We start from the raw sequence: 22,281 nt of genomic DNA, 5'->3' as shown, positions 1-22,281 counted from the left end.
ACAACTACACCCTCACAAAGTAAACCCATAGTAATTTTGCAACAACAACAACAGGAGTCCCACTGAATTTAAAGTATATTGTGTTGCTCCTGTGAAGAGACAAAAATGTTATTAAAGCATTCCAGGAAAGCACTGTACTGATGGCCACGTGCTTCAACCCCAGGAATGCTTCTCTTCTCCAGGACAGGACCTCCAACACTTTTACATCTGCTTTTTGTTCTCTACATGAACCTCTACTAACAGGAGTCCAGACAGAAACATAAATTATCAATAGTTACTTGCACTACACATAAAAATTATCTAATGTCATTCTTTGCAAAACTGGAAGGGTCAAATGCCATTTCAGAGGCCCCTTTAGAGCCAAATCAAACCTTACTATGGGAGTGCTAATTAGAGACAACTACACCCTTACAGATCTGCTTTACCCCACACAGGCTAGAAGTTTGCTAGTTTTGTATCTTAATTATTTTTCATCTCAGTGAGCTACTCTGACACACAGAACAGACCATCTCATGTTTCTCACTCATTTTCTCTGAAAATATGAAGATTTACTGGACGAGGATTTGTAAAGTGCTCTTAGCACCTTACACACAAATTACTAAAGATGCAAAGAAGGGTAAAGATTGCAAGATGGCAAACACCATAAGTCTGAGTAAGATTACTGAAGATTGCTGTCTTAACACCTACATTTCTAGGAATTTCATACAAAAGAATGAAAACCAAGATCAATCTTGTAATATATGCCTGCACATTCCAAGTAGTCCACTCCTACATTAGTGTTGCTGCTTATGAGCAAATACACTTTTAATACTTAGAACCAGCAAATACTGAAAGTCAAAATGCTAAATGAGTTAAAAAAAACCCAAAACCAAACTCCAATTGCTTTAACAGGCTGCTAGTCCTAGAGGTAGTGGGTGGAGGACTACAAGACACTGACTAGATGTCTGGAAATCCACTCTCTTGGATACTGCAAATCATAAAGCCATGTGCTAGAGCTATTTTTTCCCTATGCCTTACCTGTTTGAACACCTCTTCATCCTGGTAAGTTGTTCTCACCAATTCTTGAATGAAGCCAAATGGGAGATTCCTACACAGCATATATGGTACCAGCAGAGACTGCTGCTGCAATGACCTTAATTTGTATTAAAAAAAAATAAAATCTACTGATTATCTGCAGTAGTATTCACAAAAACATCAGAGCAGTCACATGCAAGGATGTGTCTGCAAGCACATCAGCAATGTCTGGCTGCACCTATTCCTTTCAGAAGTAACTCATCTTGTCTGCTCAAGTTACTTGGGGACAGGTTACTCTCTACCAGATGCTGCTGCCAACATCACACCTCCGTTAACGAGGCTGGAAGGAAACAACAGCTTCTCTGTACTAATTGGTTGCTCCTTCTACCCCTTCTAATAAAAAAAAACTCTTTGTTAAGCTCAATTGGTGAAGGAACAACATTTTTTTCATGGGTTTTTCCAGATTTAAAAAAACCTAACATCAGTATTTCTGAATTAATGCAGTCATTACTTTTAACACCACCTTTAACTGCTTCCTAGCATTCTGAAAGAAGGGTCTCTTTTCTTCTCAGTCCCTGATCCCCCATTTAAACTGTTCACATCACCCTGGCTGATCTCACCCAAATGCAGTTAGAAAGCACTCAAACTGCTCCCCACTGCTCATCACTTGCAAAGCCACAAACTATTCCTCTGGTACAGAATTCTCCTGCTGCAACAACTGATCTTCATTTTCTTGTCTAATCCTCAGAAGGAGAGAAGGACCCTGGGACAGCAACTCCTATGATTAACATCAGCTGGATTTACCTTGGTTGAGTTAAGGATCCCTGTAGCACCAAAGCAGCGTGTGAAATGCACTGGGATCTGATGTTGCTCAGTAACTGGCTAACTGTTGGCTGGCTACACATCTGATAAAAATAACTTTATTTTAGTACAAATCAGAAATTAAATACAGAACACACAGGAAAGAGCATAAATTTATTTGTGCAGTATAAATGTAATATGCACACTAAGATTAAAACTACTCCAGTTAAAACCTTCCAGATTATATATAAAAAGTGTTGGTTTGTTGTTTTTTTCCCCAGAAGCAAAAGCTTGGAGTAGAATACAGAACACTGACAGGGAGCTGGTGTCACAAAAACATTTTACATGAAATAAACTTGGATAAAATGTAGTAGATCAAAAGGGGAAGGATGATTCCTAAGAGTGCTTATTTAAGAGATATAAAATATATGCATCACTCAAATTCGATGAATTAACAAGAGTCAAAGGGCCCCCAATAAATTCAATAAATCTATTTCTACAACAAAGCCATCAAGAATATTATTGCCACCAACTTTCTCCACTAATGAGTCAGAGGAGTGTTTGTGACAGCACTGACACAGCCTCACTCACGTGAAACATACCTTTGGTGCTTTTCTCTCCTCTATTCCAACCCTGTCAAAACACTCAATGAGGTAGTTCAGCATCTCTGTCTCCTTACAGCTTTCAATGGTGAAGTGGTCACTGCAGGAATCGGAAACACTCGAGCTGCCAGAGCCTCCCACACTTTAAAACACACAAAAAGCAGAAACAAAGCCTTCAGTAGAGTTCTTCACTTGTGCACAGTCAAACAATTCATGAACACTCCTCTGCTGTGCTCTGAACACTCCATCCCATCACACACAGGGCTCAGAGGTTTGGGTCATTTCTGTGATAATTCAAGATCATTTCATTTCAACTCAGTTCATTGCAGTTCAGTAAAATACATCATTTCATTAAGTAGCACAGCCTCGGTGGGGAAAAGAAAACACTGATATTGTAAACACAAAAACTAAACCCACAAAACCAAAACCATCCTTGAAATGAGACAAACTGAATACAAAAGTGAGAACAGACTCACAATTCTCAATCTCAGACTTGTTATCTCTACAAAATTCTTCTCTACATAACAGCTTGACAAAGCTAATTAAAAATAACATCCTCATTTTACAGAAGAGACTAGAGACATGATATATTCACTTTATGCAAATGAAATCTAAAAACAAGCAATTACTTGGATGGTCTGCTGCAATTCTCAAAGAAAAGTCTGTGTACAGTCAGGATAGATTTGAATGAAGACCAATTTATAAGCCCCAGATCTTAAACTGGAAAATAAGAGTACTGGTTTCCTTAAATGCAGCTTTTAAAAATATATTTTAAACTACAAACTGTCAGAACTGGAATTTCCTTTAAACTGTAAAATAATTTACATTACTATAATTGAGCCATACAAATCTATTGTGCAAACTTTACAGTCCAACCAATAAATCCAGGAAAGGTTATTGCTGTTCACATGCTGAGCTACCAGATGCTAAGAAACACAACATTCTAACAGCAGCAATGTCTGTTTGCAGAGAGATGTTTTCAGTTATTCAATTAAAACTAACCCATGTAAAACACAGCTCTATTGAAATGGTGCTCAGTAACCACAAAACCATGCACATGGGGTTTTTTTAATGGTCTCTTTTTTAAACCTCTTGAATTCTCACATCCAGCTTAAAAAATACTCTTTTAAGAACAGAAATTTCTATGAAAACCTGCTAGTTCTACAGTCATTCTGCTAAAGACTTTGCTGCAGCAATAACTCCAACTGTTCCAACACAAAGCTCATCCATGCTGCACACACACTGAGTGCCTTGGTGTTTTCAGGGTGCCAGTTGTGCATAGCTGCACAGCCACTGTGTTTATGTTTAACAACTCACTGCTGTCTGCAAAATGCCAGGACACAATAAACACACTAAACCTCAGAAGCACAGCAGAAATCCTGCCCAAAGCCTGGCAACTCAATCCAACATTTGGATTGAGTCAACAACAGGATAAAAACTAAACAAAACAGTGGGGAAAATAATCCTAAATTCCACATACACACAGCCCTCCTACAGCTGTGTTATCAAGTTCATTCTCTTGAAATCAGACTGAAGTAGAAAAGAGGAGATGGTACTTGGAAGGTGCATGTTAACCCTTGCCCTCATTTTCCAGTTCTTTCATAGGAGAACACGCACAGGGCTTTAAAATTACAGCCATGGGCAAATACTGTTCCTTCTACTCATGCAGCCCAAGAGAAGCTCCACGCAAACACCTCAGAACCACGTTCATTAGGCCCACAAGACTGTGTGATGAGCATTTCCCTTAGTCATGGCTCCAAAGGAGAGCTGACTGCACTCATTACCGTGTTTACACACCAACCTAACGAGCCAGCCAAGTCACATCCTCGGCTTCAGTCGTTCCCCAAATTACTTTGAAGATCACTTGACACTACACAGGCTGTTAGTTCCTAAACAACCAAACATGCAGGTTACATTCTCTTTCTTCAATACCTGGACCCAAACTGGACACAAGAAAAATCATCGTCTTCATTTTCTTCATCACTACTGTCCTCAGACACATCAGAAACAGCAAGAAGGAGGAGGGAGAAAGGGTTGTCGTATAAACTACCACAACAAAAATGGAAAAGGCCATCAGATTTTTTAAGCCAGAAGAAAAAGTAAATGGTAGCTTTTCTTTTTAGGTCTGTCAAAAATCACCTTCTCTAAACGTGCAGACAACAGGTAACTCCACATTAGTAAAACCAGGACCATACTAACATGCTTTGTTACACTACTACAAGTGATTCTGGTATCATAAACACCACACATTTACAACCTGAAAACTGAAAAAGAACTTTTGAGACCAAAGAAAAATGATGTCTAAAGTGGAATGTTTAGAAATGACTGAATAATAAATATTACATTTCTAAGCTAATGACTTTAAAGCTGTGGTCTCAAAACCATGTGTCTTTGTTTCTCCCTCCTGCAGGAACAAGGGATTCCAGGAACAGCCAAGAGAGGAAAAGCAGTGGTACTTAGCCTGGCATTCTGAAACATGCTGATCTGTAATTTAAGTCTATGCACCAGGGAATCAAATCCAACCCAGTCCAGCAAGTAGCAGCATTCAACAAATTAACTAAGGCCCTACTGAGAAACCTGATTTTGGAGCAGGAGTTTTATGTGGTTTACCATCCAACAGCAGCATCTGAACTATAAGAAAGCTTATAGTTTAACTGAAATGGATCTATCAAGAGAAAGAAATTAAAACCATACTGCTACCTTTAAGGTAATGACATCACACCTCAAATGCACACAAGCAGGTCAAAGACACCTGGTTAGCAAGTCAAGGTATTAGCACAAACTCAATGCAAAATCAACTCGGGGTGAGTAGGGTGAGCTCAGCACAAACATGAGTTCTTCCATCCTGCAGGCTGATGCCACACCCTGCAGGGCACACAGCAAACACACTCTGCTCTTGAGCAATACCTAGGAGGAATCCTGCTCTGTAAGGAAGGACGCCTGCGCAAGGCACCGGGCGAAGCAGTAAACAAAGGTGGGCCCATGGCTGAGGGCCTGTGTCTGGAAGTGATGACTGGCATGGCTGCAGGGCCAGCAGCCGTGGCTGGAGGACTTGCAGAGCTAGATGGGATGGGAAGGCTCGGGGAGCGCGGGGCAGAGGCTCCGGGATGCGCCACGGTGTAGGGGCGGTACCGCGGCGAGCACGGCTGCGTCCACGAGGGGCCGGCTGCTGCCACCTGGGAGCTGGCAGAAATGGGAGCCACTGCTGGGGTGGCAACTGAACTGGCTGGTGGGGTAAGAGATGAACCAGTCATTGGTACATAGCTTGTGAAATTGGTAGGAGGAGCTGGACTAGTCCCATAGAGACTAAACCAGTTACAGGGGGGAAAAAGAAAAAAAAAAAAGCAACAATTTAGGATATGCAGGAAAAGGGTGAAAAAGATAAAATGAGCAAGAGAAGTTCTTGCCCTTCTGATGACTCTTCAGCAATATTTTTGCAGCTCACACACATTATTCTTTTCTACTGCTGTTCAATGAAACTATGTCACAATCTACACACTTTTAAAAATCGTGGCCTTTGTGATGCAAGTTAGGGACACTTCTCAGCAGAAAACAGTTACATGGCTTGAATCTATCAAATACATTCCTAGCCATGGCAGGGTAATCAAAAAGGGTGAAATGGAGGGACACTCACATGAAAAAGACTGAAAAGCTTTAAAAATCCATTCTATTTATTGTTCTCGGGACATTTCTATGCCCTTTTCTCTCTTCTAGTCTACCAATCAGTATTCAAGTGAAATCAGCATTCAGTTACAATCAGAAGTCACCTGGACAACGAGCTGGAACCAAAGGAGCCCACATTACAGAACATGGGGCTGCTTCCAGGGTTGGAGCCCATATTTAACATCAGGCTTCTGTCAGGAGAGCGGGCAGCTGCAGCAATGGGCTGGGAGGTGGCTGTCAGGCTGGCAAAGGGGTTCTCATCCCTTGCCTGGGTGGACATCATCAGCACTTCCATCAAAATCTGCCCAATCAGGTCCTTAAAATCTGAAAACACTGTTAAGAAGACAAGAATCAATATCCTCACCTCAGTCTTCATCTACACAAGAGTCAGGTGTACAGAAACAGACTTCTGTGAACTGAGCACTGCTTTTGGCAAAAACAACGCACTGACACATCTGTAATTATCACTGTCTATATTAACCTAAGTTCTGGAATTACAGCTACACAAAAAGTACAGCCTTCATGGAAAACACAGAAGATCATAGATGACCTAATGCTCCTATAGTCATTTATTAAATTTGTCTTGTGTGTTCCACTCATTTTCCCACCCTGGACAAGTTGTGTCAAAGAAAGGAAAACAAAACATGCACATACCCCCCCACACAAAATAACAATTGTTTTGGTGTATCTTAGAGCTAACATAGAATATATAGTCTATTACATAAAATAAACAAGAAATTTTGGCTTATCAAATTAACTGTTAGATGTCTACTATGATGCAAGACAATCCTTTAATTCCCTAAAACATTTCTGAAAAAATAAACGGAAGCAGCCAGTGCCTCCTGCTCAGGAACCCACCTTCCTTTGGGTTCTGCTTGAACTGGGCAGAGAGTGAATTCAGGAAAATAACATCTCTGTCTCTGTCCTTCCAAGAGACTCTGAAGATCTTACAGACCAGCTGTAGAGCTTGTTCCTCCGACACTTCTGACCCTGACAGAGGTTCCTGGGGGGAACAAAACAATCAACACCTGATTTGCACTTGTATTAATCAATGTACAGTTAGGTACAGATCTTCAGTTAAGAGGCCTCAGCTTAACTCATAAGGTTTGATTTCCTTTCCCTGCTGCCCCCAGCCCTGAGTGGAGGAGTGTCCCCATGCAGGCCAGGCTTCACCAACTGACCTTTATTACTGAAAATGCCCAGGCTCACCTTGTCCGTCAGACTCCGCTTCTCTCTGCGATCGTTCTCATCAACCTCCATGTTCTCAATTCCTGAATCCACATCTACCTGGGACATACTGCACAGGGAAATAAGAGAAAAAGCCCATTAACTGTAGAAAGCTGCAGACAGTCCTCTGTAAGATGCTGACTGAAAAAATGTCCCCTTAAGCAGATGCAGCAGAGAAAGCATTGCACAAACAGCAATTAAAATCATTGGTTGATAAATGTTTCTCATATTACATTAGAGCTCTAAATTTCTTCAGCAGGCAATACAAACTACACAGCTATCACATCCCACAACCTTCTTCTTTTAAATAGAGTAGCTGAATTATCCCCACCAGACATGCTTATCTGTTAATGTCTAAGATAATGTTTTGTCTTTTACCACTTTAGGTCAGGAATCCCCATTAAAACCAGGCTAGAAAAAGCATTACAGTGGACTAACCAGTGTTGGATTTTTAAGCATTAACCCTACTGCATTAACACAGCTGGGAGGGGGGCAGGGCAGAGCCTTGTCCTGTAAGAGCTTTGAACACCAGCACTGTGCCATATTTGCCACCTTTACAAGCTGCATTTTTTACCTTTTCTCACAGGAGACACTATCAATGTCCATGCTCTGAGACCGAGAGAGGGACTGAGATTGGGTTTCAAGGCTGTTGGATGGAGAACTGCTGAGGGAACTCACTCCTTCGCTGCTCTGGCTTCGGTGGGCTACTCCTAAAGAAAAGGCACCACCAAGATTACTGCTACAGCAGTGAGAAGGCACTGCATTATTTGGATGGAAAAGGAGAGGAAATAGTGTTTTTCAATCCAGCTCTTAACCATTCTTAGCACTGCATGACCAAATAAAAGTTAATAACCACATTTGACTGCAGACAATCACATTTTCTACCTTCCCTTGAAGCAGCAATGTAGGAATGCTTACCTGCATTAAACAAAGGTAAACTTGCATCCACGAGGTGCTCAGAGATCCACCCCATAAAAACTGATCTATTACAAGGTTGCTGTGTCTACTGCCTTCAGACATTGTCAGAGCCCCTCTAAAGACTGTCCTATCAGAACAGGACATAACACTGGGCCATTACAATGGAGTTACATCATCAATTATAAAGGGGCAACAAATATTCCTTGAGTTCTTCATCTCTCCTCATTCCTCCTCCCAAAGAAAATCTAGCTAAGTCAGTGGACAAAAGACACCAGAGCAAACAGGGCCCACCAGGGCAAAGGACTGCATTGCTCTGCATTCCCTTGGGGTCTTACTCTTATAGCCAGGAAAATGTACTTTAACAGTGATGCTGCAGCACTCATTAACAGCCCTCCTCAACTTGCCATCTCTTCATACAGATCTTCCAGAATTTACTTGCATCTCTACTTTGCTAGATCAGGTATCCAATAAAATACCCGACACCTAAAGTTCCAGTTGTCATTGATAACACTGGGTTTAGGTTTTCTAAGGTATTTTCAAAATACCTACAAAATAATCATATTTTCCATGAATTGATTCCTATGTCTGATCTCACCATGACAGGCAACTCCTTAGAACAATGGATGCTTACAAGGACACTACTGTGCTGGAGCTGCTCTCTGTGTGTCCAAATGAATTAAAATCCTCTGCAGTCACTTCAGTCTGCTGCTGAAAGGAACTGCTGCAAACCACACAGCATTAGCTGAGTCCTCATTTATGCCACATAAACACACAAGATAAACTGTTATGAATATTTTTTTTCCTGATCCATTCCCCAATTTAACCAAAGCTCTTACCCTGATGTGAAAAAGTAACATATTATTAAACAGCTGCACGAATGGCACTGCAGGAAGCAAACACTAGAAATTCCTGCTTTGGGTCATCAGCCAATCCAGTCAGTACAGTCAGGCACTGTCCTGGGGAATTCTCAAAACAGAAATCTCCATGGTCCTCGCTGTCTGAGCACTTCAAACCTCAATAAACCTCAATAATGCTGCCAATACCTGAGCATTTCTACCTCCAGGTACACATTTCCACACCTCCTGCTCTGCTGCCAGTATTGTTTATCCAGTTGTGCCTTCTGTTTGGAAATGAAACATTTACTTTTCCTGGGTTAGTTTTCACTTGTATCAAGCCCAGAGTCCCCCTCATCACACAGCTGCCACAGACAGCAGAGGAACAAATGCTCCTTTCAGCAAGAGTCAGACCTCAGCTGGATTGAAACAGTCATGTACCCACAGGCCGAGGGGACACAGAGAGTGAACTCGGCACCGTTGTTAAGAAAAAGAAGTCACCTCCACCTCTGGGTTGCTGCCTTTAGTCATGAGAACAATAGAGAGTGTTAAATTCCATCTGCAATGAGTTTATCTCAGGAAATGCTTTTGATAGCTTTTCTCTGTCCTGCTTTGGATGTAAGGAAACAAAACAAGCAGGAAGGAGTCACTTCTAGGTATTTCTGAACAGCACTGTAATTAAACTACAAGACTGAAGCTTGTAAAATACCCTAATTGCCAAAGGGAAAACCAGAAAATTCTAGAAGCAAATAGGTAAATGTTAATGAATTCTGCAAGCTCATCAAAGACCATTAGAAAAATGTTATTTTTATTAAACTGTTAGAAATCATATTAGAAACCTTGTTAGAACCATCTTGAATTTGCTCTGGGATGGTTTTGAGAACCTCTAAGCTTAGTAACACAACATGCAAAACAATTTCAGTTTTCAGATAAAGATCACAATAGTGGAAAACACATCAATTTGTCCTGATTCCCAAGTCAGATAATTTGAAATCAAAATTAATTTCTGTCAGGTCAAATGTGGTATAAATACATGAATTTTGTCTTCCCCTCTCTATAGAGCAACCCTCCCAACTTCCCCTGCTTGCTGCATTTGTATGATTTTAACAGATCAGTTATTTGTTGCATCTTCTGAACTAAATACAATTTGTAAATATCCTGCTTGTATTCCCTCCAGTAAATAGTGAAACTGGCAAAGTAATACAAAGCAGAAAGCAAATACTTTATTCTTACACTGACAATGTCCAGTCACGGCTTGCTATTTTTAATTCTGCTGATTGCTTGCAACTAAAGATCAAAAATTAACTTGAGACCAATTGCTAGAATGTACCTAGAAACCAATCAATAGAGACTGTGTTGCAAAACTTGAAAGGGATTTTCCTGTCTCCTTGACACATCTTTTCCATAATATTGTGCAATAATTAACTGTTTTTAAGCTTTGGTAACCCATATTGCACATGTCATGAGTTTACGCACACCTGGAAAACAAGTGTAAATGGAATAAATGGAAAACCATTTATTACTTGGAAAATTCAAACAAAAGGTACCTTCTTTCACCATTTTGCACCATTTGTTTCTGAAAATGACTCTCAGTAGGAGCAGGAGCAGCAGCAGCGCAGGCTGCACAGCGAGGAGCTGAGTAAGGAACGCGCGCAGACACCACAGCCCCAGGAGCTGCAGCCTACCTGCCGCCCCGATGGGAGAGGTAGCTGGGGTCATGCTGTGCACATTGAGGCCCAGGCTGTGCGAGGGCCCCGGCGCTGGGGCTGCTCCCGGCGGCCCAGGCGGGGTCTCTCTCTGCGGGGACGTCAGCGGGGTGGTGGGCTGGGACGAGGAGCCTCCCGCCAGCCGCGCCAGGCGCCGCCGCCGGATCTGCGGGCAGAGGAGAGGAGAGGAGAGGAGAGAGTGAGCCCCTCTGGCAGGAGAGGAGAGAGTGAGCCCCTCTGGCAGGAGAGGGTTCCAGTGAAAGGAGCCCAGTGAGCCCCTCTGGCAGGAGAGGATTCCAGTGAAAGGAGCCAGTGAGCCCTCTGGCATGAGAGGAGAGAATGAACCCTCCATCAGGGAAAGGAGCCCATGAACCCTCTGGCAGGGAGAGGAGCCCAGTGAAAGGAGCCCAGTGAGCCCCTCTGCAGGAGAGGAGAAAGTGAACCCCTCCATCAGGGAAAGGAGCCAGTGAACCCTCCAGCAGGAGAGGAGCCCAGTGAACACCTCTGTCAGGAAAGGAGCCGAGTGAAAGGAGCTCAGTGAATCCCCCTATCAGGAGAGGAGTGAGTGAACCCCCTGCCAGGGAAAGGAGCCCAGAGAACACCTCTGTCACAGAGAGGAGCCCAGTGAACCCCTCTGTCAGTGAGAGGAGCCCAGTGAACCCCCTGTCAGGGAAAGGAGCCCAGTGAACCCCCCTGTCAGTGAAAGGAGCCCAGTGAACCCCTCTGTCAGTGAGAGGAGCCCAGTGAACCCCTCTGTCAGTGAGAGGAGCCCAGTGAACCCTTCTGTCAGTGAGAGGAGCCCAGTGAACCCCTCTGTCAGGAGAGGAGCCCAGTGAACCCCTCTGTCAGTGAAAGGAGCCCAGTGAACCCCCCTGTCAGTGAAAGGAGCCCAGTGAACCCTTCTGTCAGTGAGAGGAGCCCAGTGAACCCTTCTGTCTCCTGCCAAGGCAAACACAACACTGCAGCCTTACCTGAAGCCTGCTCAGCGCAGCTGGGCTGGCTGCCCTTCCTCTGCTCTGTGTCAGGGCACACAGTACCCTCCGTGTTCAAATTTAAAGTATGTGTTTGCTGCCCTGGAGAGCCATGTGCACTGGGAATGCTGTGTTTGTCCCTTGAGGGGTTGTGCAAGACCAGTTTAACGTTCACTGCTCAGCAGTTTCAAAACCTGCAATACTCCTCCCCATTTGCTTTGGCATTTGACGAGCGTTGATGTGATAAAAGGGACAACATGAACGTGACCTTTGCTTTAACTTCACACCACATGATACCAACACACCCGTGCTCAACAACATCCAGCTGAAAGTTAGTCAAGACCACCACTGTCCAAATAATCCAAAACAGAACTGCAACACCAAAACTGCATCCTGTGTGATGGACAGAAGCATCTTGACAAGTAAAGACAGAGTAAAAAACATCCTCTTATCACCTAGAGGCATTCCATCACAAAGAATTTTAAAAACAGTTTTTGCATGTTCCTTTTAAGATAGAAGCATCTGCCTTTTAAGAGAAGCATCTCCCTTCAAAATCCAACTACAGAAAATTGTTACAAATCTACTTATTAAAACTGGTATGTGATCACGTAACACTAATATTATACATGAGAAATAGACAAAATAAAACTTATGAAACTAGATTTATAATGCTTTAAGCTTCACACAAACAAAAAGCAGAAAATAAATTATTTATTATCACAGGCTGCCTTACAGGATCTGTGCCCAAAGCTTACATCTTTGGCTTGAAATAGGCCCAAAGTAAAATTATATTTGAGGACGTCAGCTCCCTGCAAAAATCAGCAATTCCTGTTATTCTCTTTGTATTATGACACTCAGGCATTGCACACAACTTAAAAGTTTTCATTTCTGCTCATAGTCCTAAAGAACTGCCAGGCAACTGAAAGAGTGAACAAAAGATTTGTGTCAAGTCAATGTCTACACTACATTGCTGTATCATTTAATGGCCTGTGAAACCTACTCCAACAGGAAGAAGAACAGATCAAATTAAATCAGACTTCAAAAACTGTGGGAAAACAGTGTCTGGAACTACATCTCCCTCCACGACAGGTGTCACCACATGAACATGGAAGGCAGCTACATTTTTTTTTTAAGTCTCAAAAAAATATCTATGAATAGAATCTCTAATCCTTCCTCCTTGTCAAGCAAAATAGGGGAGCTTAATGCTGAAATAAATTGTTCAGCTTTGCCTTTAGGCAAAAGTAATACATATTAGGGTCTTCTCCTTCTTCCTTTGTACCTCATATTTCAATTTTTCACTCTTTCATCCAAGTGCTTATCTGAAAAAACTCCAGAACTACCTCAGCCCTCAAAGGTATAACTGAGAAAATGCCATCTACATGTCCCCATATCTGAATCCAAATTAAGTGTTCACACCTCACAAACACAACAAATACACACACAAGCACTCCATATATGCACCAGTGTCTGAAGGAGAAAGATGATTTCTTTTTCTTGCTTTTTATATCATTAATGGGATATGGAGCTCTTCCACAACTGTTCCCATTAATGCTTGCTAGCTAGTTTGAAATCAGATGTAAGGAGGAGATATGTGAGGAGAAGAAGGCAGAGATGATAACCAATACATTTATTAATTAATTCACAAATATAGTCTAATAAAACTAATACAATATTTTCCCTACTCCTTTAAGGAGGATGGGCAAATTACAATCACCTTCCTTACTGCTGAACAAAGTAATGTTAAAATATAAACAAACTGTGAATATTTTTACCACTGACAGCTACAGCTTTCACAACTGAGGGTAAATGCAGCACATGCTGAAGGACCAGATCTGGTTCTTGGATACCTCAAGCTGTCATATTCCTCCAGGTTTATATAAAATTATTACAGGAACCTGAAGTTTGATCTGAAGACTAGGAAATTTTAAGTAAGAGATAAAAGAGGAGAAATACTATGCCAAAAAGGCCAAGTACAGGCCAAGTTTGAAAAGATGGCATAAAACTGGGGGACACATCCTATCCAGTTAATTCCCTGTACAGCTGGGGACTCAGGAGACACAGTCTGTTAGCACAACACAAGGGACAATCCAGAGCCCAACCTGCACACAAATCCCTCCTCAGAGGTGTGGGAGCTCCTCCAATAACCTGTTCCCATTTCAGACTGAATGATTCCCCCAGTTACCACCCAGCAGCACAAAGCTGGGGTCTCAAAGAATGTTTTAGGGAAGTTTAGGGCATTTGGATGATCCCCAACCCTTCATTCAGACCTGAGCCAGTGCCATATGACAAAGCTGTTATGTGTCATCTGTTACCTAACAGTGACAAGGTTTTCACTCCTATTACATGGGCATTGCTTGCTCCACAGCCCATCTTCCCTGCAGAGCACAGCTCCAGAACACACAGTTTAAAAGCCTAATTAAAAAAAAAAAACTAATTGGCTGAATGGGACAAGCACATTGCTTTTTAACTATCACAGTATAGTACAGTTTTTGCTGGACACATCTGGACTAGATCTATAAATAGCAATTTTCAGAAATACATTTTTGATATAAATGGACTTCTTGAAAGCTGTTAGCTGCATGCACCACAACAAAAAATGTAAAAAGAGCACCCTGCTAAAGATGGTTAACTGATAACTTAATTTGGCACCAGGTTATAAAGATACAACCAGGAAGCCTAGTCCCTCAGGCTCACACATTCCCAGTTTAAAAAAATTATGCATCCATATCTGCTAGAGTGGCAACTGCTTAGTGAGACTGTAAATAAATCTCCTATTCAAACATAAAGTAGAAGAGTTCCAAATCTGTACAATAAAGGGTAATTTGAATTGATAGCTTTATTTTTCTTGTATTCATTAGAGCATGTTAAACTGGTTTAAGAAATGCTTCATTTTTCTGGTCATAGTGGTCGTGTTCTGAGAAAATGCTCCTCAAAAATCACATACATGTTGGGAGGTGACAAACTCACATCATTCTTTCCCACTTTATGCCACATTTAGCTGGATTTTGCTTTTTTTCTGAGAAGTCCCTGTTCTCATCTTGTGCTATCTACTGTGATAAAACTCACATAACTAAGAAGGAAATTTCTTTCTCTCCTCTCCTAAAAATTTTACTATGGTCTGTAATGAATTACAACTTTTAGTGCATTAAAGTGAACATTGAGAAAATGTCAGTGAGAGACACTGTTAATAGGAGGGAAAAATATCTTCTTGAAACTAAAATATAGGTATGATCAATTGTGTATCTCCTTTTTTAAAGCTGCAACCCGTTAGTGTTACATTTAATTATGGTCTGATAACAGAAGATAAGGTTATCTGTCAGAGCCTTGCAATTAAACCTCCGTTAGGTATTTTTTCACCTTCAGTCATTGCCTGAAAAAAGGCTGAATGTGAAGAAGTCACATAAAGTAAATTTCAGAAGGTTATTTTTCAATATAATCTCATCCAGGCCCACTGTGCCAAGTAACAGCAAAGTGGAGATGTGGAGGAAAATTAAAATCGACTTGGCTCTGACTTTTCAGTGAGAGATCCATTAATAACAAGAAGTGACTCTGTTAAAATGATACAAGATTGTCACAAGCAATCACCTAAAAGACCATTTGGTTTGGTCCCTGCTGAACTGGACAAGAAGGACGTGGAAAGTCACTGGAGACAAACATTTGGCCAGAAAAGGTGGATGAGTCCTCAGTGGAGAACTCCTTTCTGCAGCCTCAGATCCATGATGCAGTGGTTCTGATGATGTCAGTAACGTGCTGAGGCAGTGACACAAATAAGCCTACATAGGTTAAATAATTCTCAAATTAATCATGAAACACCTCAGGATCAGGGCAGTTTAACAAGGAGAAGAGCTGCAGGTAAACACAGCACTCATGAAATACACCTGTAAAACTGGAGATCCTTTTTCCCAGCAGACTGGCACTGCCAGTGTCCCATCCCACTCCTCCCAACATGGGAACTGCTCTCCTTCTCTCAGTGCTTCCACAGAGCATGAGGACCTCCACCAAGTAAACAGCACAAAGTGTTTTCTCCTAGATCATGATGCAACCCAGCAGGATTGCTAAATCGTGACAGACACCATCATCAAAAACATCCCAACTTCTTGGAATACAAATCTGAGTGGCAACAGCAGCCACCCTGCCCTACAATGCCACTGTAAGATATGGACAGAATAAAAATAACTTCTTTTGATCCTCCCTGGATTAGAAGTACAGCACTGAGCCTGTATTGCAGCAGGTCCAGTACAATATATTTTGATTTCAGGATTACACAGGATCACTGGGAAACTCCCTGGATCCTGCTATAATAACCCAAATAATTAATTTGAAAACCCTCTAATATATAGGCAAACCTTAAGACCTTAATTATATATTAAAAAACAAGGGAAGCAGCATCCTTTAAAAGAAACAAGGAATAGTTCACCTTATTCAGTGTGAATAGAATATATACATTACAGATGTTTGCCAACTACAGCATAACACTAGAATTCTTCAGTGAAAGCTGAAGAGCTTGAACAAATAAAGTCAAAGGAAACAGTGGAAAACTGACAAACCTGATTCAAGCTGCTTCAAGAAGAAATGATACTAAATATAAGCCCACGAACACACCCATCTTGCTTCTCAGCGAAGACTTTAAGGAAGGAAAATTTCAAGTGTTTTACTATGTTAAAAGGTTGGGTGTTTCGAATCACACACAAAGAACACATAAACGCCTAGTACTGACACAGAGAGGGCACCCGCTGCAGACAAAGGCTACCTAGCAGATGGGAGCAGAGAATAAACAATTAACCAGGAGAGCAGCAACCCAAGCCCGCGGCCGAGCCGGGGGTCGCGGGTCAGGGCCAGCCGGGGACAGGAGGGGAGAAAAAATCCACGGAGCACAGCCAGGGGGCGAGGGCAGAGCTCTGGGGGACGGCTCCGTGCCCACCCTCGGGCCCAGCACAGCCCCGCGCCCCCTCCCCGCGGGCCCGCCCGCCCCTCAGGCCCCGGCCCCGCGCACCCACCTCGTCCGCGCTCAGCTCCTCCATCGCCTTCCTCTTAATGGTGCCCGGAGGAGGGGCGCGTTCCTCCGCCCCGCCGCGGGGCCGCTCCGAGGCAGCGCTCTCCTGCCGCCGCTGCCCCCCGGGCCGCCTCACAAGGGCATCTCCGGGGCGACCGCGCCGCGCCTCGCCCGCCGGCAGCACCGCCGCCCCCGGCCCGCTCCCCGCCGCCCACCCGCGCCTCAGCTGCCGCCGCGGCCGAGGGGAAGCTGCCCTCCCGGTGCCCCCGCGCCCCTCAGAGCTCCCGGCGCTGGCCCCCGCCCGCCCGCGGCCGCTGCCCCGCGCAGAGATTATTCATCAAAACAACAGGGCGGCGGCGGCCATCTTGGGGATCACGTGACCCCGCGGGGGCGGGGCACGCCGGGGCCGCGCGCGCGCCGCGCCGGCCAATGGCAGCGGCTGGAGGGGCGGGAGGGGCGGGGCCTGGGAAAGGCGGGCCCGGGGCTCGTGAGGGGCCGCGGTTCGTGAGGGGCCCGGGAGGAGGGAACGGGAGCACGGCCTGGAACGAGAACACGGCCCGGAACGAGAACACGGCCCGGAACACGGCCCGGAACGAGAACGGGCACACGGCCTGGAACGAGGCCCGGAACAGGGCCCGGAAAGAGGCAGCTGCCTCTCAGGAACGCCCCGGTCCTAGGGAGGGTCAAGCTGCTGAAGCCTTCCCTCTCCAATGGGCCCGTAAATATTAACCTCTTCTCAGTGACGGCTGATTGAGAATTCGCAGGATGTAATCTAATTGTTGCGAGCTGGGTAACACACCAAGGGAAAAACAAGATGCCAAGACCCCATTGAGTGCTTGGTCCCGGCCTTTTATAAGTGTAGTTTGAATATTGTTTTTTTTTTTTCCTTATTGCAAATTTCTGCACCTAATTCCCTCATTATACCACAAAATACTATATTTCCGGAAGATATTAATCTTTTCCCTCACACTCGAAATGTAACTCAGCCACAGATAAAACAGCCAGGTTGCATGTAAGTACATGGGAGGTTCATGTTTAGCTCACCTTGTTTCAGTTATAATACACGTAGATGAAAGAGAAAATGATATTTTAAAGTCATTCTTTTAGCAAAGGATAAACGAATTGAAGGTTGCATCTGCAGTTTTTAGCCCAGGATGAACAGTCACTAATAATATGACCTGAACAGCGAACCATGCACAGGGCAGTGTGATTTGAGTCAGCAAGGGAAAGGATCCCGTAAAAGCTGGATGTTCTTAAGATGGAGCTAAACTGATCCATACGAGCTATTAGGAGATATTTTCATACACGCTGCAAATAATTATATAGCAGTAGAATTGATCCATTTTTTAAACGCAGAGATGAGGCAAGTAGGCTATCTGGCCTTATGTTTCATATACATCTTTAATGTACTTTATTGATCTAAATTATTTTGAACAAAATATTTTGATGACTTAATCAGGGTGCTCAGAAAGGAAACCAATACTTGGATCACAATATATACTGCCAACCTTTTTATAGAATAGATGTACATTGTTACCTTTGATTTTTACATTACACTTCATTTTGTGTTTACCTCCTTAGGGGTTTTTTTAAGATAATTGAAGTGGTCTGAAACACCTTTGAATAAAACCCTTCAAGTGCTCCTCTGGGGAGTTCTGATCTCGCCCTTCAAGGTCATTACTGCCTTTCTGTATTGCGTCTCCCAGCGGTTTTGCTGGAGAGCGCAGTTTGGAAGCAGCTGGAGGATGTGTGCGTGTTTAACCCTGGACCTGGCACCGAGCCCTGCCCGCTCCGTGAGGAGCAGCGCGCGGCACAGGCGCCATCCCGCGGTGCACAAAGCTCTGCCCGCTGCTGCTGCTGCTGCAATTTGTTAGCGGCTGCCCCGGATTGTGATTCCTACTAACAGAACACTAACAGCAATTCTGTTTTCAAGCAAATGAAACCACTCAGTCCCAGAAGGAAGACGCTGTCAGAATCCACAGCATAAACACCAGGCATTTTACTGCTGGGCCCCATATTTCCCTAACTGTATTAGTCCTTTTTTTATTTTGGAAACCAACTTAAATTTATACAAGTCTGGTAATTAGGGGAGAGCGTCAATCTAACCAAAAGCCCTCCATGCTTCAAAAGATTTTTGTCTGACTCTGATGGTGCCTGTAAGAATTTTGAATGGATAAGAAGTATCAGAAAGGCGGTGCTACCTGTTTCAAAATATCAGGGACTATTTATTTCATATAAAGTAATTAAGTTACTAAGCTTAAGCTGCAGTTCTTCAAGAATATGCAACGAAGAATATGCACCAACTAATTTAATTTGTAGCTACCTAGTTTATCTGACAACTTACATGTTCACGCAAGAAAAACTTTTCTATGCAATACTGCACACGGTGATAAAGAAAAGTATTTAATCTAATTAACAGTTGTATGCAAACAAAGCTGAACTAAAGCAGCATTGTTTTCCCTCTGTATATGTGCTTACAGAGTTCAATTATTTTGCAGACTGGAATCTTCGTGGATCACTCAGACCCATCTTCATGGTTCTGGGATTTGACCACAGCCTTGTTTCTTCTGGTAAGCTCAACTTAATTATTTTTGAGAACAAAGCAGCTCTGGCACAATATGGTGCCTCACACAACAGTGTGAAAGACACAAGCAGGTAAAGTAGTAGTCCACACCTTAAAGAGAAGCATTTTGCAAAATAAATCCATACCTTTTGTTGTTGGCTTCATTATTTCTTATCTTCCCTTCTCTATCAGCATCCCATTCCCCCTCTTTTGTTTGCCTCTTTGAATTCCTCTTAGAATTGGCAGGTTTTCTCCTTTTAATTGACTTTTGATAACCTAGAGACCCAGGCCTCATCATTTATGTTTTGGATTGTTTTTTTTTTTCCTCCAAAAACATATTCAAAACCAAGATACTTAAGATTGGTTTGAGGCATTTATTAGCAAAAATCAGATCTTTAACACTGGCAACAGCAGACTTATTTCCTGAGCCAGAAACTTCAGACCATTCAGGTTCATAGGTACAGGAGCCAGTTCTTGTCCATAGAGCCCTCCCTGGACACAGCTCCTGAGCAGAGCTGGCCCTGCAGGCAGGACCCAGCACACCACACACACTCAAGCTCTCTTGAAGACCTGTCTGCAGACTTGATTCTCACAACGAAGCTCCTACCAAAAAACCCGAAAACAATCAGAAAACCCAAGAGTATAGATGTCTATAGTAATCAAAGGAACAGTTCCCAACTTGAACATAGATCCTTTACCACCACCCTGGCCATGCTAATAACTTACACTTAACATTCAAATTTTACTACACGTGACAGTGAAACAATGAAGCTGTTTCAAAGCAGAATGCTCACAATGTACCATCCATGACACATCCTACACAGCTAGAAGACATATGCACACTGTGATCACATTGTAAATCTAATTTTTGCCATACAGAGATATAATTAGTAGAAATCTGAAGTCAATACCAGGTGGAGGTCATCCCCTTCGAGCCAGTGAGTCCAGCCCCTGTTCTTCTTCTCACCAGTCTGGACACAGACAAGTTTGTCATTTTCCCAGGTAACGAGGCTCTATGGAACAGGGAACAAAAAGGTGCTTCTGCATGTCTGTCTCAGTTCTGCAAGATACTTGCAGAAAATGTGCATTTTCCTGGATAAAAGAAGACCTAGATATTACCCCTGAGTGAAAGTGACACTCCTTGTCTGTAACTCAGGCTCCCACTGCTGTCTTGCACTACAAATATTATTTTTTAAACAATTTCAGCTCAAATATCTGGACTGATCATGGCATCTTGATTTTGCCACAGCCTCATATATTCCCTCTTACCTTGCATTTTCTGTTATCCAAGCCTTTATTATCTTCCTCAAACTCTTCTCCAACTTTGAATTCAAGCAAATAATCTCTGAATGAGCTAGTGGTATGGATATAGAATGAATCACCGTCTTGTTTGATCACTTTCTGAGGCTTCAGCATTTTTGCTATTTTGCGCGTTGCAAAGTCAATACCTTGGACAGAAGGCAAAAACATCAGAGTTGTATTTATCACCAGCCATTCTGGCAGCCAGGAATTAACCTTTATTACTACCAGAAGCATTTCTTACAGTAGTTTGACCTTACTGCTATGCAGCATTTTGTTGTTTTATTGGAACCTTTTGTTTAAAGCTGTGTGTTACACAAAGTAAGTTGTCCTCTTGTACTTTTTACTCTTTGAAAACCAGTTTATTCAGATGTTGTACAATTCCTATGCAGCATTCCCGGGACTTTCAGACAGAAAACTCCTGGAGACAGTTGGCTTCCCCCACAGAGACACCCAAACTTGGTTTCAGACTTTACCCCCACTCACCATAAGAGGTGAATGCCTATTCTCATCCTTTGTCGGAGGAAAGGCAATGAAAAAATTACAATACTCTCTTTAAGGCATTCAATACCTTAAACAGGGTGAAATGAAAGGCAGTTCTTAAAATTCAAGAAGACCCTTAAGGGAGAAGGGAGGAAGGATAGAATCGGGTTTTTTCACCTACCTAAGGCCACCATGTAACCTTCAAAGTTGTCATTGCTGACAAGGTTCCAGGTTCCGCTGAAATCCACAGGCATTGCCACAGAGGAGGAAGAAGCAGTCAGAAATACAAATGTAGTTTTCTAGCTAGGCCTTTTATAGGGCAGCCTGTGGGTGGGATTACATCCCAGGACCTTTCTGCTGGAGAGGAAGGGTGCTGAGCCAGTGGGTGAGAGGGTATTTGTAGAATGGCTTCAGCTGTGCTGCAGGGAAAAGTTCATTGTGTCTGAAATCTTTGTGTTAGCAAATGTTAATAGCCCAAGAGCCACAATGCAAGCCAAAAACTGGCTTAAACCATTTTGTCCATCTTGTATACTTTAAAGGGACTGATTTTGTCATTACTAAGATTTCCTGTAAGTTTATTAAATCTGGGCTTTATGATCTGAAATCCAGATATCTGTTGAAAAGGTGATGTGCCCCTGTAAAGACAGGCTGTACTTGAACAGACAAGGACTGACTGTTAAACTGTGGATTGTGTTATATCAACAAATTTTAAAGCGACACCTATGGCACAGAGATAAGAATTATATCGTGTTGGTTTATGTCTGGAGTGAGTAGAAAACAGAATTCAAAAAGCAATCTTCTGTATATAGGAGATGCAGCTCGTGCCTTTGCTTTCTGTTCTTGACACATAAAGGAGAGCTGATCCAGGAGCTGTTCCCACTGATGCTTTATTAGATGCTGCATGTTGTGGCAGAGCACAGGCAGCAGAGTGCATGACACAGCAGATAAGCTGCAGTGCTGGACTTCACCTTCAGCAAAGAAGTGACAGAAATCCCTGATGACCCAGCAATGTGTTTTGAAAAGTGAATAAAAAATGCTTGACTTTGAAGAGAAAGGACTTAGAGAATTTGAAGTGAGGAAATAAGGGATTTAGAGGTGAGGAAACACACCTATACCTACTACATTTATTTATTTACTGACTTGTGTTGGGCTGAATAAGAAGGATGATATTTTGCAGAGCAGTTTCCCCAAAGTTCAGCTCCATTTTT

At 42.9% G+C, this 22,281-nt stretch overlaps 2 protein-coding genes across 4 annotated transcripts in view; both read right to left on the bottom strand.

The window, feature by feature from the left end:
* UBE4B (ubiquitination factor E4B) overlaps positions 1–17,091 on the bottom strand; it is a 32,989-nt gene extending 15,898 nt beyond the window's left edge. The window contains exons 1-11 of one of the 3 annotated variants that reach the window (XM_064730507.1): positions 16,733–17,091; positions 10,744–10,930; positions 7,882–8,017; positions 7,290–7,377; positions 6,939–7,083; positions 6,185–6,413; positions 5,325–5,723; positions 4,350–4,463; positions 2,418–2,559; positions 1,819–1,919; positions 1,018–1,132 (exon numbers count right to left, since the gene is read on the bottom strand). In XM_064730507.1, the coding sequence (XP_064586577.1) occupies positions 1,018–1,132; positions 1,819–1,919; positions 2,418–2,559; positions 4,350–4,463; positions 5,325–5,723; positions 6,185–6,413; positions 6,939–7,083; positions 7,290–7,377; positions 7,882–8,017; positions 10,744–10,930; positions 16,733–16,756 (1,680 nt within the window). In that variant the 5' untranslated portion in view covers positions 16,757–17,091. Of the gene's footprint in view, positions 1–1,017; positions 1,133–1,818; positions 1,920–2,417; positions 2,560–4,349; positions 4,464–5,324; positions 5,724–6,184; positions 6,414–6,938; positions 7,084–7,289; positions 7,378–7,881; positions 8,018–10,743; positions 10,931–15,320; positions 15,463–16,732 lie in introns of those variants that run through there. The other 2 variants (XM_064730505.1, XM_064730506.1) reach the window with 2 other exon arrangements.
* Positions 17,092–19,647: 2,556 nt separating this feature from the next.
* RBP7 (retinol binding protein 7) lies at positions 19,648–22,215 on the bottom strand. The gene is made up of 4 exons (XM_064730477.1): positions 21,255–22,215; positions 20,561–20,739; positions 20,203–20,304; positions 19,648–19,894 (listed from the first exon to the last, which is right to left on the bottom strand). The coding sequence occupies exons 1-4, from the start codon at positions 21,325–21,327 to the stop codon at positions 19,844–19,846; spliced, it is 405 nt and encodes a 134-aa protein (XP_064586547.1). The 5' UTR covers positions 21,328–22,215; the 3' UTR covers positions 19,648–19,843.
* Positions 22,216–22,281: the final 66 nt, after the last annotated feature.

The sequence above is a fragment of the Zonotrichia leucophrys genome, chromosome 21 (genome assembly GCF_028769735.1).
Source record: "Zonotrichia leucophrys gambelii isolate GWCS_2022_RI chromosome 21, RI_Zleu_2.0, whole genome shotgun sequence".
Classification (NCBI taxonomy): domain Eukaryota; kingdom Metazoa; phylum Chordata; class Aves; order Passeriformes; family Passerellidae; genus Zonotrichia; species Zonotrichia leucophrys.
Note: the sequence above shows the minus strand (reverse complement) of the source record. Positions and strands in the feature narration are given on the sequence as shown.

Bases quoted from the DNA above. Each gene is read 5' to 3' on its own strand.
- RBP7 (XM_064730477.1), bottom strand. From the start codon at position 21,327: ATGCCTGTGGATTTCAGCGGAACCTGGAACCTTGTCAGCAATGACAAC. The intron at 20,740-21,254 runs GTAGGTGAAAAA...CTTCTGTCCAAG, and splicing joins AGGTTACATGGTGGCCTTAG to GTATTGACTTTGCAACGCGC. The intron at 19,895-20,202 runs GTATTGACTTCA...GTTTTTTGGTAG, and splicing joins AAGGGGATGACCTCCACCTG to GAGCTTCGTTGTGAGAATCA.